General features: G+C 40.5%; 1 protein-coding gene across 1 annotated transcript; it reads right to left on the minus strand.

Annotated features, from left to right (window-relative positions):
- Nucleotides 1–11,908: 11,908 nt before the first annotated feature.
- PTHLH (parathyroid hormone-like hormone) lies at nucleotides 11,909–18,103 on the minus strand (the record flags this gene model as incomplete). Its single annotated transcript, XM_010014435.1, has 2 exons — nucleotides 11,909–12,480; nucleotides 18,066–18,103. Coding segments are annotated over 2 exons (465 nt in total), but the record flags the coding sequence as incomplete, so codon positions are not given.
- Between the last annotated feature and the right edge of the window lie 2 nt (nucleotides 18,104–18,105).

Below are 18,105 nucleotides of genomic sequence, written 5' to 3' on the forward strand. Positions count from 1 at the left end.
GACTACCAAGAACCCAGTGTGAGATCAGCCTCCAGTTTGTATGCTAGCTACTGATACTTTTTTGCCAGCTGGATGTGGATCCTGCCCTCAGACAAGCTGAGTCTGCCTGGACACATGAGGCAGAGGATGAGGGGGTGAATACAACCATAGCACATCTGATGCATTTGCAAAGGTCCCAGGGATATCTCCTGCTAACACCAACAAAAGCTCTGCAGGGTGTTTATAGTGTACTCAGGCAAGGATTCCTTTCATGATATCTAACAGACACTCTATATACCGCTATAGATTGTTCCATGTAATCCTACCTAAGCTCTGACAAGTAAGACAAGATTGCAGACTGCTCTTTTCCAGCTTCAGGAGACTTGCCATTGTGTTCTCTTTCCTCTTGCTGTGTTAAAACCACCTAGGATGAAAAGCACATTTTCCTGACATCTTTCTTCCAGAGAATTTTAATTAGATCCTTGTAGTTGTTTTTCATTACACATGAGTATGTTCTTACTACAATACTGTTTAAATAATAACATGCACAGCAAACTGTTCATGTGTGTTCTAAATTTACTGGTGATTTTGGACTGTGAGACTAACTCTTGTTATGTCTGTCTCTGTTGGTCTCTGACTTGCTGGCTTTTTTTGTAAGTGTAGCTATTAATGGTCCCAGTGGGTTGATCTTTGTCTGATAAAAAAGTCTCTTAAATGGATTAAATATAAATGATGGATCATTTGTCTTTAGAGCTGCTCTCAATTCCAAGTATTTACCCTAAGTCATCTTATCATTATCTGAATAACTTGAATACAGTCATAGTAATTGTGATATATTTATTTAAAGTGTTCTTTCTCCTGCCAGTAGTGAACCTCTGAAACTGAGCAAGGCTGAGAGCTCTGGATCTGCTTAGCCCTACAGAGTCTGATGTGAGAGTAAGTGCAATGTCAAAAAAGAAAAGAAAAAGTTGAAAATAAATCAGTGACTGTCAGCTGCATTTCATTAGCATAGATAGCATTTTCCATATCTTATTTCATGATTTGGTGTTTCAAATATAAACAAATCTACTCTGTCCTGTAAGGCACTTCCTGCAGCTATTGCACAACAGCTAGGCTACTTAAGAAGAGGCTTTTTAAAGAACAGCTTCTCTGGATCTTCCACATTTAAGAAGACCAACGTTTTTTTCAAGCTTTTATAGTGGTGCCAGTTCCTCACAGCATATCGCTTGGAAGTGACTGTCATCCAAGTGACTGTCAGAAATGTTGTCCTGTGCTGCCCAGTTGTACTGAGAGATGACCCTTCAGATCTTCCCAGCTGCCAGTGGTGGTACCGCGCCTGTTCTTCCCAGGAGTACATCTGCTTTGCAGTCTGTGTGCTACCACACTTCTGCCCTGTGTGACCAATGATAGATTCTATATCAAACAAATACGTAGGACCTCTCTGTGATTAGTGCTTGCTATACCAAGCACTCATGTATGTGAAAACCCCCTCCGTGGTCAAGGAGGCCATGCAATCCTTGTTTATTTATTGCTTTTATTGTAAGTGGTCATGTGGGCCTCATGTTGGTGTATTAGACTCAAACAGCTTGAGACTGTAAGGGAAGCCTGTCAACCCAAGGTACACTTAAGCTAGCTTCTCAATATAGTTAGAATGAAAAGGAGACTTTTCATTCATCTCTTGTGATTTCATATGTGTGTGAAATGCCATCACTACACAAACTCATCCCCAAAAGCTTAATAAACCAATTTTGTCTTTAGAAAAATTTATTAAGTCTGTGTGCTTTCCTGGTAAATCTCTTTTGGTTATTACTGGAACAGGAACTGGAGTGATGCAAAAGGTAAAAAGGAAAAGAATCAGTTTACCAGGACTTCTTGCCTGCTTTCATTGAAAACTGCAGATACTTTAAGTGGGTCCAGCAAAGCACTAAATCTTCCCTGTTTTATCTAAGAATTGCAAAAGTGGACTGGACTAAAAGCCTGACTGAGGAATTGGTTACCCAGTTCTCATATTGATGGGTCACCACTCCTATAAGCCCCAGCGTGGATGAGAGGAACCTTCTGGCAGTTTTCATTTCACACTGAGAGTTGATCTGGTTGCAGACTGAACTGCTAACAAAGTGGTATACAACCACTTTTTATTGCGAAAAGAACTGGATTAACTTGGACCAGAGTTTAGCGGTATTCAGTGATTTACCCTGATGTGCTTGCGCCTTTCCATGTCCTTTCAGCTATGAGAATGAAAGAGGGCAAGAATAAGTTCCTGAACACAGGTAAAGAGTATCAGAGTAGGTCTTCTTCACTCCTCCAGTGTAGTGACAAAATTGAAAATTTGAATATGTACTGGAAAACTTAAGTTATAAGGTGGGATACTTTTTCCTTTTGTCCTAGTTTTCTGTTTGAGTGATCCAGATCTCACAAAATGTAGTTCTAATGGCATTAATCCACACAAATCCCCCCCTGTCTCTAACATGTTTGTGCATGAATAGTCATGGCAAGACAGGCCATTCCACTATCTTGTTGCTAATGAAGGATTTTCATCAGTGCATACATAGAGCTTACCTTGTAGTTCCACTGGGGAAAAAAATGTCTTCAAATTTTCTGAAGTTTTCCTTAAGGGAAGTTTGTCCAAAATACATAGAATGGTCTTTAATGTGCTTTCTGAAGTCAAAAAGTATACTCTAGTGTAGCAGTGCATCCAGTAAGGTGCAAAGGATGCTCACCACCATTGTCGGAGAACAAGATCCACCTGCTGGAAAAGGATGGCATATAGCATATGCATTGCAAACCACTCTGTTGGATCACTAACTCATTCAGAAGGAGAGGCATGGAAAGGGTTAGATCATAGAAATTTTCCACAGTAAATTAGTTAACATTAACTATAGGAAAAAATTATTTGTGAGGAGAAGAGTCCAGGAAACCAATTAAAAAGAGGACTCTAGGGGATGTATATTCAACAAATTGTGTGGGAAGCTGTGTGCATAACTGCCACTGAAGTCAATGTCTAGAGGGGCATCGTGGTGGAAGGATGATGAGAAACTGTCTTTAAGCATGGTCACTTTTAGCTGGGTTAATACTGAAACCTATGACTTACTATCTGATGATTGTATTCATAACCTCAGTGAAAGAACTGGGATAACCAGCAATGAAAAAGAAAAAACAATCAAAAACCAACAAAAAAACAAGGGGTGAGAGGAGAAGAGGGCAGGCAATACAATAATGTTTTGTCTTTCTGCACCAAGATTTCAGTAGAGCTCAGAACATGGGCAAGTCTGACCCCATTTTGAATAATAACTAGGATAACGAAGTAAAACGACTTCTCCAAGGAGTCCCAGTGTTCCTGTTGTTAAAATCAGAGGCAAATGCATGTGGCTTCTTTCCCTACTTAGAAGAAACTGGTGGTGGTTTCAGTAGAGCACAAAATGTATACTTTTTCATGAATTTGTTTTTCATGTGACCTGACTCCTCATGCTGATGGTTTCCACTTTATGGTGAGAGGTATCATGGTGCGGGTGCTTCAAAGATAGTTTGTGTTTCCTTTACTTGTATCTATTTTGTAATTTAAGAGAGATCTTCAGACTCCAGAGAAATTATTCCAGCACCTTTTCTCTGCAGTAAATTATGACCAAATAACAAAATGTTTTAAACTCTCAAAAAACTGTAACTAAATACAGCCAACATTTCCCTACTTTCTGAATTACTGCAAGAGAGCCAAATTCTCTGTGGTGGCTCAGAAGATCAAGGGCACTTACTCATAAGTGAACATGCATGCTTACTACACTGTAGGTGCATTGTATTGGGAATAGGGCTGTCCACATGTTGAGATGGTGAATGCCTAAACCTAAGCCAAATAGTTCCTGTGCTTGAAATCCCTTCTTTGAGAGCACAGAGTGTGAGTGGAACTCTACTGTTAGTGAGCTACCACTGCCAAGTGCACAGAGCCTGAAAAGGTCTGTTATTGAGGTCCAGCACAGGGTAGCTGCTGTGAAGAGCTGTCATCATTTGATGTCTCTTAACAGCTTTAAAGTTCTGTAGTAAACATGGTGACTACTTTAAAACCAGAGCAGTGGTGGGTGCCAAATGTAGGTTCCCCTTGGAGATCTTAGGCAGTAACAACATTTCTGACTGCGTTAGCTGGATCCGAGAGGAAGGCCAGCTGTTCAGTGCACTTCTGAGGTAGTCCTCCACCTCCTAGCATGCCACCCTGGCTTCATTCCTTTGTAATTCTGACTCATCTTTGACCTCTCCAGCCAAAACCTTGTAAACTCTTTTTTAGAAAAATTCAGCCAAAATAGTCATACCATTTTAGAATGCAAAACAAGGAAAGCCCATTGCATTATCCCTGTTAAAAATATCCTGGAATTTCTTCTGAGAAGCCCTAGCACCTTTATGGCTGAGGGAAAAAAATTTAGATTTGGAAATGCATCCTCTGCATTGAGAATGCTCTTTTATGACCTTGAAGAATACATGACCATCTTGTAACCCTCCAAAAGATCACACTAATTTAATGAAGTCTCTTTTATCAGCAGAAACTTACATCACTGATTATGGTCCAACTCCTGTGCAAGACTGGACTTTGAGTGCACATCTCTTACCAAACAACCAAAGGTATCCCACCACCCTCCAGCTCCCATGTTCCACCAGGAGCACAGATCCTGCTGTCTGAGCAAGTTCATGCTCAGAGGCCATGAGGGCAAAGGCAGACATTCCCTGCACTGCTTGCTTAGCCAGGACATTGGGAAAAGGCATTGCGATAGGGTCGTACAAAGCAAGAGCGAGGAGGAAGCCTGCCCACCCTGCTCTGTTTGGTTTTCCTGCCAACAGATGCGTGGAGAGCAGGAGGAAGATGGTGTGGCTGCTGGGGGAGAGCATAACCAGCCAGGAGAAAAGCTGGGATGATGAGCTTGAAGAAACATGAGAGCAGAGACTGTGAACCAGGATGTGGATGGAGGAAGGACTTGCCAAGCCAGGAGACTGGTGAAGGAAGCTGACATGGGTGAGGTGAGGTCTGGGATTAGCTGACCAAAGAAGAGGGAAGATGAAGTGTTGCTGGGGATGGTGGGGACCAGGAGAAAGAAAACTGAAAGAACTTGGGGTGTGGAAAAGGAAGTAGGAGTGAGTAGATGGATAGTGACAGAAACAGTGAGAACAGAAACAGCCAAGGAGAGTACAAGGCATTTGATGCTGGGTGAAAAGACAAGAGCTGCATGTTGGTTTCAGCAGAAGAATGAGGCTTGCATGGGGCAGCCAAGGTAAAAGGAGAGAGAGGGAAGAGAAAATGGATATTGGAAGCAAGAATTTTAACATCTGATCGTGTAATACTAGATCTGACTTTAATGTGGAAACAAAGGGTGAAACCTGTCTTCTGGTACTTCCAAACTCTTGGAGTGCCTCCTTACCCATAATGCTGTCCATTTTAGGCATGTTTAAGTGTGCACGTGGACAGACATACATGAATGCAAAAGTCTTCAAGAGATCATACGATGCAATGGTTGAAGCTCTAGAATCATTTTTATTTTCTCGTCTTACATTTGATGCCATGTATATTAGAAAATATCAGGATAAATCCTGATTAGTGCAGGGTCTTTGAGCTAAGTTCAGTAATTTGAGTTGAGCTGTCTGAAAAACTGGTATCACTAGAAGATTTTAGCTTCCCACAGTTAGGAAGGCAAAGTGACTGTAGTTTCTCTCAGAAGTAGTGTTCTTCAGGATTTTTTTTCCTGAAAAGCTGAAAGCACCTAAAAAATTGTATTCAGCTTTGCAGAGTTAAATCCAACAGTCTGCAGCAGTGACTTTCAAACCACAGTCTGTGAACCACAGGATCCATAGACAGCTTTTATAAGGACTGTGTAAAGATTCTTGAGGAAAACAGGACTTTTGCTTAAATTTGCAATAATTGCAAATTTTATATATAGAAACTAGAAAAAAAAATGCAAGTCCTTCATGGGCAGTGTAAAGATATGGAGGAGAATGAAGGTACTTCAAAATCAGGCATCCTTTTATGAAGTGGCCAGTTCTACAGAGCCAAGGTATAGCATTTGGGTGTATGACTTTGTTTTATGCTCTTTGGGCTCCCTGTCTGCTGAGGAACATACTTTCTCATGAAGATAAATTGCCTCTACCCACTGTAGCTTTAGGTTTTAGTTCCAGCTGGGGTATGCTGGTAATCCTGAGATAAAAAATTGTCTTCTGAATGTATTGCAGTTAACTTCAGATGTATAAATCCAAACATTAGCTGGATACCATAAATAGGCAGGATGTGCAAGGAGGCCAAGTTGAAAATGTGCAGGAACCATGCCTTTTTTCTTTAATGTAAGCCCAAAGTTGTGCTACATTTCATCATGTATAATATTTTTCATCTGAAAAGGAAACAATATGCATGTGCTTTTTGGCTGTAGTAATTAACTGGACATAATAAAATGCTGAATGCCACAATTTGGAGAAGTGTATGGGGCAGAATGGGTAAGATTTTCTCAAGTTCTCATGCATTTAGTGCTTTCTTGGAGATAGTTTTCTGCAAGATTGGGTAGAGAACAGAAATACATCTGGTTTGTATTATATGATGGCTGTACTTTGGCAATGGGAAAAGATGGCACTTAAAAAAAAGGAAAGAAAAATAAAAAAAGAAAAGCTTGGCAACTACAGAATGGAGGAACAATTACAAGAATGATCTTAAAATTCCCAGGATTTGTAATTTATTTTTCCACGCATGCATTTTTCTGATGTCACTTGTGTTAAAGGAGTGAGACAGAGGAAATTCAGTAGGATTTTACAAAGTGCAGTTATCTCCGTGGAACAATCTCCTTTATTCAGATTGCCCCCACAGCAGCTGCTGTGATTTAACATGTGGGTGGTCGGGAAAGGGATAGGAAGCAGGACTCATATGTTGACTCTAAAAGAAGTGATCGATCACCATTTTTTTCTGTTGTTGTCTTCAGCCAGTGGCCAGAAAGTAAGGAAGGTGATCTCCCCTTTAACTGTAATTATCTATGGGTTTAAGATAGAAGTAAAATTAATGCAGATGTTGTTCGGAGACAGAGCTATGTACGGCATCTTTGTGGTGGGAGAGGGGAAAAGTTATTCAAGCAATGTACAATACCTACTGATATATCACCTACTGTGGTTTATATTTGTTCTTTTTTAATATATTCATCCATAAAACACTCTTTTTTATTCCCCCCTCACATTAACTTAAGGTGATTCCAAAGTACAAAGAGTTGAGACCCTACTCATGTGCTAGACATTTTCATCTTTGAGTAAAGTCGGTGGGAGCCGAGGACACTAAGCATCTATCTATTTTTGAACAAGATTATGGGGTGTGACATGCAAGCACCTTGCAAGAGCGTAGTAAGTGATGCATCCCCTGGGGCTGCCTTTCACATACTCTCATTTGAAGATCATAATGCTTCAGCCTTTGCAGGGCTGGAGCTGGAAAGGTTGGGAATCATGCCTTCCATGCAGCAGGGTCTGAGCTATATGACAGAACCCCCAGGTTGTTCAGCAACTTAGCTGACTTGAAGTAGAGCACTGGAACAAAATATGTTCTGAGTGATTTTTAAGTAAAAGCTAATGTGAAAATGTGGGAGTTTGAACCAATGTAAACATATTAAATTTAAAACAATTTTCAAATGTAGTAAAGAAAAAAATAGTATTCCTGCTCTTGAAATTCCTAAAGGACACATTTTTCCCTCTGAGTCATGATTTAATCAGATTATATTTTATTAGACATTCTTTACAAATTTTAAAATACTGCTATTATACATGCACAAAGGAAAATCAGTTTGAACAATTGTATGTAGGCATTCATTGAAGTCAACCACAAACCAGAAACATTTTATGTCAGTTATCAATGTACTCGATATGTATATCTAAAGTGCATTATGTAACAAAAAATATAGAAAGTCAGCAGCACCAAGATATGTTCACAAAATAAATACACCAGTCAATGAAATAAATTATGGTAAATGTGACAATAATAATTGTCTTAGCCTTAGCTAAAAAAAAAAAGAAAAAACAAAGGGGGGAGGGAATTTTACAATAACCAAATGTGCAGTTTCAGAGAGCAATGGGGGGGAAAGGTTTTATTCTGAGCATTTACAATATTTACAGGTAATAAATATTTTAATACTTCCCATATGTTCACTATTACAGAACACTGCAATATGTCTTCCAAAAATCTCTTGCTGAAAATGTCAGCGCCTCCTGCAAAGAAAAAATAGACAGAAAAAACCAGAAAAATCAATTTTCACTTCAAATACATGGACATAAAATGAATATCAAGAGTGCCACAGACTATGATGGGTAAGCCTTGTTGGTACACATTTTTAAAAACAGGGCCAGCTTTAGAGATCTTCTGAAGACCTCTACTACATTTGCTTCAATATAACTCAGGTAGCATTTTGGAGACCTGCAGTTTGTCACAACACTGAGGCCATCTATTCCACTATATTGTACACCCAGAGAAATAGGAAAGGGTTTTCATTTTCATTAGAGCCTTATGCAAGAAGATTCCTGAGTGCTACAGGTAGAAAAATTGCATCAACCTATAATAAATATGCCAAGCGCTAAATGGAAAAAAAAAATCCAAACCAAAAGCATAAAATGAGAAACTTGTTTGGAAGATAAGAAGACAGTCCTTATTGAATACTTTGGCAATCATGCCCCTACTGTTAACTGCTTGGGTATGGTGCCAAGCTTATGATTAAAACAATGCCATGGAGTCTATCTTATCCACACAGACCACTTGTTATACAAGGGTCTGTTCACCTTAGAGGTATATGTTTCTGTGGTGCTATATACATGAATGTATGCAGTACTCATGCAGTAAAGGCAGCTCAGGTCTTGAAGCGTCCAGACCCTTGACAGTGTGTCTCTTTAAACTCTCAAATGAACAAAAAGTTTATAAATCCTGAAAGTTTCCCTCTGTAAGCCAAAGAGCTTGGACCTGAAAGAAAAGAAACATCTTCTCATGTTAAGCTCTGACTCCCACTGCATTCAGTCCAACCTGAAACAGTCAGCTGTATACAGTCCAAAGATTTGGGAGTTTTCTTAGGGATACTGGCAGCCTGGTGTGAGATCTCTACTCTTCCCTTCCTTGTGAAGGTATGAGAACAAAAGCAGAGCCAGCTCCTACCCTGTTAGTATATTACTTATACTACAATATTATTTTAAGTTAATTCTTAGTGGTGCCACAGGGAATGCTGAAGGGTTGGGCTTTTTCCCTTCTTTCCCTGTGAACGGCACATTACTGTAATGCACGTTTATTCCCTGGGAAACAGCTATACGGTGGAATACAAAGCTATTTTTAGGATGGAGCTGGATTTGCCCTGTGGCTGGACTGATCACCAAAGCCATGGGCAGGCGTGTGTGGGTGTGAGACACAAAAAAATGCAAATCCTTGAGAGTTTGAGGGGTTTTTTTAAATGCGCACATTGAAAGTGAGACTACTTTTAAGCTTAGGGAGTCTACTCATTTGAGAGGTTTCTTAGGAAATTAGGTAAGAACATCTTAATTGAATTGGAATGGGAATACAGCTGGAATGTCCCTGAGAAACAATTTTTAAGTGCCTGGAATGGAAATACTAGCATGAAGCTCCTTAGTAATTAATTGGTAATATTAGGATGTATTCAGGCGATATTACAATATGTACAATAATAGCACACAATTCATACAGCATGACTGTATATGTGTGTCTACACTTCACAGATCTGTTTGTAAGAGGGTGATGTTTTCAATTGGGCTTGGAGTTTAGGCTTTGTTTTAGACTTTAAGCTAAGCCACATCTCAACAATGGGCTCTGTACTAATGACTATTTGCAAGATGCCTTCTGTGATTTGGTCCCAGATTTTGCAAGATTGGCTTCTTTTATGAGGTATTTCCTGTAGTAAATCAAAAGATCTAGAAAATACATTGGTTTTGGTCTTTTTTCTGGCCTAAACCCAAAATTTTGGGATCAAGATTGTGTGGAGGGAATTGGCATGAGGATTTTAATTCAGTGTGTTGAGCAGAAAAGCTGCACAAAGATACAGTGAAAAACATGCTTAAGTGTTTAAGGTTTATGTTTGCACTTCCTTATTTATCCTGCTGCATTAGGCATATCCACTTCTTCACTGTAAAGTAATGATGCTTCTTCTAAGCTGCAGCTAGCCTTAGGGGTGCTATAAAAGCAAGTTCTACTGGCACAGCATATGGAAATCCTGTCTGTGCACACCTTCCTTGCCCCCCTCCCGAGCAGATAGAGTAGAAGTTCCTGATTCAGCTCAGTACAGCTGAGGAACCAACCTCACTCAGATGTGGTCATCCCTCCATGAAAATGTGCTTCCCCACCTTCTGCCAACAACCACATAGACAGCTGCATTGAACCTGACTACTTCTACCTAAAGTACATGTCAGGGAGTTGAGATTTGTTTTCATTTAAATTACAGAAATTAAATCATAGAAATTATATCTTTTGCCGGTTTCTTAAGAGCTGAACTAGCATATTATGTCATTGTGAAGGGGGAATTTAATTTTCCTGGTTTATGACTTCTCTTTGTTTAATCATCTTCAATTAAGAATCTAAAATATAGATCCTCTATAGGAAGCTGTTTCTTGCCCTGGAGAAATACTGCATCTTGAGCAAGAATTTCAATAAGGTAAAGCTGACTGCCCTTAGCCATCCAACCATACTTGAAACAGAAAGGCTGAGCAAGGAAAATCAACAGGGTTGTACCTGCAGTATCCAAATGCCTTTGGATATACAACCAAAGACAGAGTAGTAAGAGAAAAAGTAACAGTTTTTTCCCTGCATTCAAGATTTCGATGTGCCAAAGACATGTGCTATTTATTGGCAACCATAGTTTTTTAAGATCCTTTGAAAAGTCAGGTGTCTCCTGACTGGAGACCTGGAGTGTGCCTCCTGAAGTGCTGAGACAAACCAGCCCTTCTTACTACACTACTAACTGCTACAGCCATGCTAACATGTTTATGGTCCAGGACACTGAATGTCTAATCCCAAATGCTGGTAAATCTTGTATATCCCAGTAGAAGTTGAGGTGATGGAGCATGTTGCGAACTGTGGCCTGTAAAGCTCAACCCAGGAGTGTAGGGTTTTTTAGTAAATCCCACAGCTGGTGTCTCTTTCTAAGGGATTTACTGTGAGCAAGTGGCACTCCTCTTACACCTCCATTCTGCCAAAGGGGAGGAAGAAAGAAAAGAGTGGGAAAATGCAAACATTTGAGGAGAATTGAGGGACAGACTCCTTGGATTTGCCTGCAAGTGTGCAGACTTCCACGCAAGCGGAGATGACTGCAAGCAGATGAGCCACTTGGGGCACCTAGACTGAAGTCTTCAGCTCACCACTGCCCTAAAAACCCTTCATTGTCATACATGAGGGAAGCACGTCTCTCTCTGAAAGCAATGCTCAACATTTTTCAGCAGTAATGTAATCATTTCACAAGCTGGCAAAAAGATGGTGCTGAATTAAAAAGTCCTAATGGCAGGGAAAATTTTATGATGAAAGGCTGGTCTGCATTGTTTGCAGATATTACTAAGAGGGAAATTTTCCGTGTTCTCCCCTAAGGTTAAGCAGTAAAATGAAAAACTGTAAAGTAAGGGTAGGAAAGTTGCCAAAAAGGGGAGGCGTTGAGAGGGAGGAAAGAAAACTTCACCATTTTATAGATGCAGAGCCTTAAAGAAAACTCAAAGTTTTCAATCTGCTGAGGCCCAAGTGTGGGACCACGATTTGATGCAAAAGACACTAAAATTAAAACGGTAAAGGAAATTTTAATGGCTATGATGTGCTTTGGTTTTGCAGAAATAACTCTACCTACTACTAACTCAGCTTCAGGAGGTTCATTTTGGCAGTAAGTGTTTTACTTTAATTGTTTGTCATAGGAAAGACTTTGTCACATGTGTAAAGTGAGAAGGGTACTTACCTCCAGAAAGCACCTTGATACTGTGCACTGCTTGAAAAGCCACTGCTCAGTTATGAGCAAACCAGTGTGCTATTACTCCAGTTTTGAGTGAGGCCTTGGTCTCTCACACCGAATGATAATAACTTCAGTATAATATATGGTATGCCAAAAGATATAGCAGAATTACCTTAAAGTGTGATTATGTGTAGTAACAGAGTTGTCCAAGAGTGGGTTCTCAGTCACGATGCTTCCATACATGCCAGAATTTAACCAAGCTGAGCGGGCTCGCCTCTTTTTCTTTTCTTGTTCCTTGCGTTTTCCAGGCTTTGCTTTCTTTTTCTTCCCTAATACCTTCATGGGCTGCTCCTTGTAGGTCTGTGATTTGTTTGTCTCCTGAGTTAGGTATCTGCCCTCATCTTCACTACCAAATCGTACAGGGTAGTTCTTTGTGTTGGTAGCAGGCTTAGGGTTAGGTGAAACCTCTGAAGTCGCACGGATTTCTGCAGTGTTGACACCTTCAATTAAATTTTGAAGGAATATTCTTCTTCGTAAATCTTGGATTGACTTGCCCTTGTCATGCAATAGCTGGTGCTCTGATACAGCCCGTTTGCTAAAGAAAGAGAAGAGAGGAGGGGGAAAAAAAACCTTTAAGATTTGGTTATTGCCTAGTACTTGGCAGAGTTCCTCTTTCTTCTGGCAGTGGTGGCCACACTGTGAGTGACTGTGTACCAGCTCTCAGGCTTGGAGACATCAAGTTAAGTCAGACTGCTGGAGCAAGTCCTGCTTCTCAGAGTAGCTGCTCCCTACAGAGAAGGGAAAGACCTAAGCGGGTAATAATTCTCAGCTGACTGATCATACAGCAATGGACCTGGACTTGGATTAGTCACTGTTCTGTTCTAGGAAAGCATTACAACTCTTAATATATCACACTTCAGGCAGTAAAAGCAGGAAGGCAGTTGTCAGAGGTAGGAAAACCAAAGGGTCATATAATGGAGCACTGGAGTCAAGCAAGAGAGGGAATAACAAGTACTTGTACGGAAGCTGGAAGCAGTGTTTATATAGCATCATTCTAACAATTTTCTTCTGCTCAGTCATGTACTTCAAAAACATAAATAAATGCATAAAAGTGTATTTCATTTCTAAATTTAAGTAAGTGCAATTGCAGAAGCATAATGGAAAAATGTATGAATTTGGGTGCCTGAAACATAGGCACTTCAGTTCATAATGAGCTATCCAGAGAGGCAGCCTGAGCATCAGCAGAGAAGAGCCTCAGCCACTCCTGTTGAATTTACTGCTTGGCCACTTCTGTCTAATTATGGGGTTAGATGCCTTTCTAGTATTCCTTTAAGCGTGAACTTTTGGGACCAGTTTTCTTGTCTGCTGTGCTCTCCAAGTTTTATACTAGCCCTCTTCACAGAATCTTCTTCAAGAGCATCCAGGTTTGTTTGAGCAGGTCTCTGGTACTTTTCCAGAGTTCGTGACCATTTGGTTCACTAGCCTTTGTCTTGTTTTCAAGGAACTGGGTGATGGTTTAGCTATCTGTCTTTCAGAGATGTTGTACTGGTGAAGAATGTATGAAACATCTGAGGAAAGAAGATACAAGTGGCACCTGGATAATAAATAACCATGATAAAATACATGCTTTTGCCTTGATGTGGAATAGACGCACAGCTGTGCTGTGAACCACAGAAAGAGCGCAGGCTGGGATTTTAGCTATGTTCCCATGAATGCTATAATACAGTTTATCCTTCCAATTGCCCTAGTTCAGTGTGCAGAGATTGGCTATGTATCCTCTCATCTTGCATCAGGGTACTCCATGTGACTGGATCCTTACTGGCCAAAGAAAATGAATTCACTGCCTTGCCTGTCGTATAATCATTTGGTCAGTTGGCTGGATAAGAAGTTGTTTCTGCATGCGGGTGAAATGGGAGAAGACACATAGCTGTGAGTGAATATTCCTTCCTTTCATCCCATGCCTAATTATCCTGCTATGTTACCAGGCTGCAAAATGTGGTGAACAAAGACAGCATGCTAAATGATTGGTAGTGTTCTACAACTTATGTTTCTCAGTCCCTTCAGCCAAATTCTTTAGACTGTGATTTGATCAACAACCTACCTGAAAATGGCAACTTCAGGTTGCATCGGTTTAAGAGCACTCCCTTCACTTTTCATCTTTGCAAAGCTGCACTTTTTGAGTACTGGGTTCAAGCGATGGGTTCAAGTGACACTACATCTCTCTTATTCAGTGTAAAATTCAAACAGCAGCTTTCCCCCATTCCACAATGAGACTGAAAGATGACTGCTGGTTTTGCATGAAATCATACAGTAGGGATATCTGTTCAAAAGCAGGCCTAGATATACTTGAGCTTGTGAGCAAACATTGTCTGTTTTAAGCATCCCAAAATCAGTTGTGTATGACTTCAGGCTTTAGGGCAAATATTTTGTGCCCTTCAACTCAATGCCCCTAAGCAAAAATGCAATGTGATAATACTGAGCTGAACCCATTTTGTTTCTTTCTCTTGAGTGCAGCTGTGATCATTAACACAAGCTAAAGATTTCCCCCAGGAGAATTTTTTTGTCCGGTGCATTCCCTGAAGCTCTCCAATAGCCATCTCTAACAGCCTTCTCATTGAGGTCAGTCTGATTTGCAAGTGCACTAATAAAACTAGCACCTTGGACTTATCTGAGTGGCATACTTCTGTGCTCTTGTCTATCTGTCCATTGTGGCTCACGTTACATTCCTAACTTCAGTAATCTGTTTTCCCAGGATATTTGCATGGGAAATTCAGTTCTCCTTTCACTCTTCTAGTTTATAAAAAGCATACAAAATCTCAGTGCTTTACTGAGTCTAAAACAGTATGTATGTCTCATGTGATGAGCAAAGCTTTCCTACCGCCTCTTGTAAACTACCAAGGATAATTCCTTTTATCACAGACAACCTAAAGCCGCCTTAATCCTGTAATGTGTATTTGGTCAATTTACCCTCTGTGACAAAATCTTGAATCTCTAAAGCCTATTATTAAAGTACTCTTGATTGAAAAGCTATTCCATTTTACAGAGCTGAAACCTAAAGATTTGGTTCCAGTACACACAAGACAGTCAAAGAGCATTACAAGGTCTACATCTTGAGTGAGTATGCCTTTCCAAAATAATGCAGGGATTGACATGTGAGGGGTTAGTGTGCCAAAAAGGGTGGGTTTCTGTTTAAATGTCTGTATGATATTTAGCATCAAGTCTGGCCCCAAATAACATTCTGCCATTCCAGATGATTGTATAACATTACGTAGTGTTACATTTCACATGACTTTTATTACTCAGCCAGACTTAAGGATTACATTTTGCCTATCAACTTCCTTTGTACGCTCTAGATCAAAAAATCTCTTTAAAACAAAGATGTGGTAGATACATATCTCTTTAACCTTCTGCCTCGATTATTCAAACAACTCCTATGTTTGTATACCAAGGAGAAGGCTGATGTAAGAAGTGCTTCATGGTAAAGATATCAGCAGTGTCTCACCCACACACTCAGAGTAGGAAGGCAATGGAAACTGGAATGATTGCATTCACATCTTGGGTATGATACATAAGAAAGTCTTAGGCTGTCAGGATTAAGATGACCCACTAGAGGTCCCTTCCACCCTGCTGCAAAAGGTACCTCTCATTCAGGGAAACAGAGTCTGTACCCAAACCAAGTGCAGTAAACGCTAAGCTAACATGTGGTAGGCACTTTTGAGAGAAGGATGTTGGTGGTTTGCATTTGACCAGAGCATCCAAACTAATTAGTGTATCCAAGTACTATGCACATACAAGACAATGTCTCATTACGTGGAAAACAGTAGAAATCCATGACTTGTGACTATCCTGACTTCATGTACTTCCAGATAAGATGTTCTTTTCAGACACATTCCTTCTTTATTTTTTTACCCTAGATATCTAGCATCACTGAGAAGCAACATTCTTCAAGCAACAACTTTCTGTTTCAGAGAGTTGCTCTTACTTGTTGTTATCCTTGAGTATTCACATTGGGGCTGATCATAAGTTTAACAAAATAACTAGGAAGGATTCAGTCAGCTCTGGATTTTACAAGACTGAGTGCTCTCACTACTGGCTCCAGAGGGAGCGAAAACTGCTCAACCTATCTCAGGGTTAGCAAAAATATTTTGAACAGATCTGGGGACATGATGCTGCAGTGTCTGGGCGTGCTGAAAAAAATATCTAGTTTCACTTTGAGGCATTGCTGGGTTTCTCAAAAGTTTTTTAGCAGCTAAAGCATTTCTATTACAAATAATATGCCTGGCAATCTGTTATTGGGACAATTTGCTGCTGCTTTCCATGGGAGATTTGCCTCAGTAAAGTCTGCAGAATCAGGCCTACATCATTTTGATTATTTTTGCATGGCTATAATGATGTGCTTCAGTATTTTCATCCGTTACTGGTTTAAGCCTTTGACTGAAAAAAATATCTCTAGGCTTAAGTGAGTTATTAACCATTAACTCTAGGAATGGTTTGTGGTGATATTAAAACAGGACACATGTTTGAGTGTGGTGTCTGTGTTTGTGCTGTACCCACAAACAAAACTACGTGAATGCCACTAACTGACAGCTAACTGGTTTCTTGTGTGTGTTTTACATGCCATAGCAAAGAGGGAGCTAAGAAATGCATTTTGACTGCTTAGCTTCCACTTTTCTTCCCCCCTGTCAGGATGGAATGGGGATGTTGGAAAGACGTCTGATCCTGACCTTTAAAAACAAGTGTTAGAACAACACCAGCTTCAAAAAAAAACAACAGGGGAGAGTATTTCTTAGCAAATCTAACTTCTTTAAAAAACAAATTTGGCTCAGATCCAGCTCAGAGTTTCCTAGCCAAGAGAATAACAGCATTTGACTGTACTTCAGTTATTTTCAGATAACTGTACTGCAGATTTTTTATTTCTGAAAGTGAGATTTGTTTCCTCTATATTCAAAGAGAGGAAAAATGGCTGCAAATGAAAGAAATAGCTCAACAATAGTTTGCAAGAGTACAAAACAGCTCAGCATTAATGGACTGGGAAGAAGACACTGTAGCTTTATCAGCAATAACATGTTCTACACAATTTGCTGTAGGAGGTTTGTAATAGCTGTCTGCCTGGTGCCAAAGCTTAGGCGTGTCTGTAGTCACTTCACCTGGGGGATTTTCTTTGTTGCTTAAACGGCAGAGGAAGTGCTATTTGGAGATCTCGTCCTTATGTATGTAATAAAACATTTACAAGGAAACCCATCTGAAATTGTTTGCCGTGTCATGTTTCCCTATAAGTTGTGATTGGATTTTCCAGCCCTCTTTCCCCATCCTGACTTCCTTTTGAACTTGGTGACAATACAGCCCTCCACGCAATATGACTGAGGTGTTTCTTCCTTAGAAAATCTGATGCAAGTCCAGTGAAAGCCAGTGAGTTAGATGGGTGAGAGAGCTGCTCCTACATCAGCCTAGTGGCTTCGCCTCTGCACTTTGCGTAGGGGTATTAGTATAAACCATGCTGATTATTTTGGAAGGAGCGAAGAGGTCATTTCCTGAACAGACTTTCTTAAGTTACATTATCATTTATCAAAAAATATGCTTCTGCCTCCAAGCCTCCAAGATACTGGACTCCCTTTGGATTTTTTTTTTTTTATTTCTTCCCCCCCCCCGCCCCGAAGCGGCAGAAATCCAGTGAAGTTGTTCAGTACTTCAGTTTCATGACAGCCCTCATTACCGTGTGTCTCCCCTACCTTTATCAATATTGGCTCCATGCCAGTACCAAAGAAGTATATGTTATTTAGTGTAACACACAGCACTTTGATAAAACAGGATGCTCCCGACTAGGACCCTCCTGGGGTGCAGAAAGGTGCACGAGCAATAGCACATGCTGGACAAGCACACAGCTGCCTTGCTACTCCCCTCGGAAGAAGAAACCCTCAGCTTTAACATCTCCTTTCCCGAAGCTTTATCGTCTCCTTCCCAAAAGCTTTATAAGACCGGGCAGCTGAAAAGCGCCCTTTTGCTGCCCCAAATGCTCTCTATCGCCGCAAGGCCACCAGGGAGCACCTAGGTTACCTGGGGCAGGTAACTCGGAGCCGCTCCGCTGCAGAGCGCTGCTGGGGCTGCAAAGCCTGTGGGGTGTTCCCCCTCCCCACCCGCACAGCCACCCAAAAGAGGGAAAAGAAACCAAGAGAAACTCACAGTCTGCGGCTGATTCCCTCTACTGATCTCCCGTAAGAGG

The sequence above is a fragment of the Nestor notabilis genome, unplaced genomic scaffold (assembly GCF_000696875.1).
Source record: "Nestor notabilis isolate BGI_N333 unplaced genomic scaffold, ASM69687v1 scaffold25115, whole genome shotgun sequence".
NCBI lineage: Eukaryota > Metazoa > Chordata > Aves > Psittaciformes > Psittacidae > Nestor > Nestor notabilis.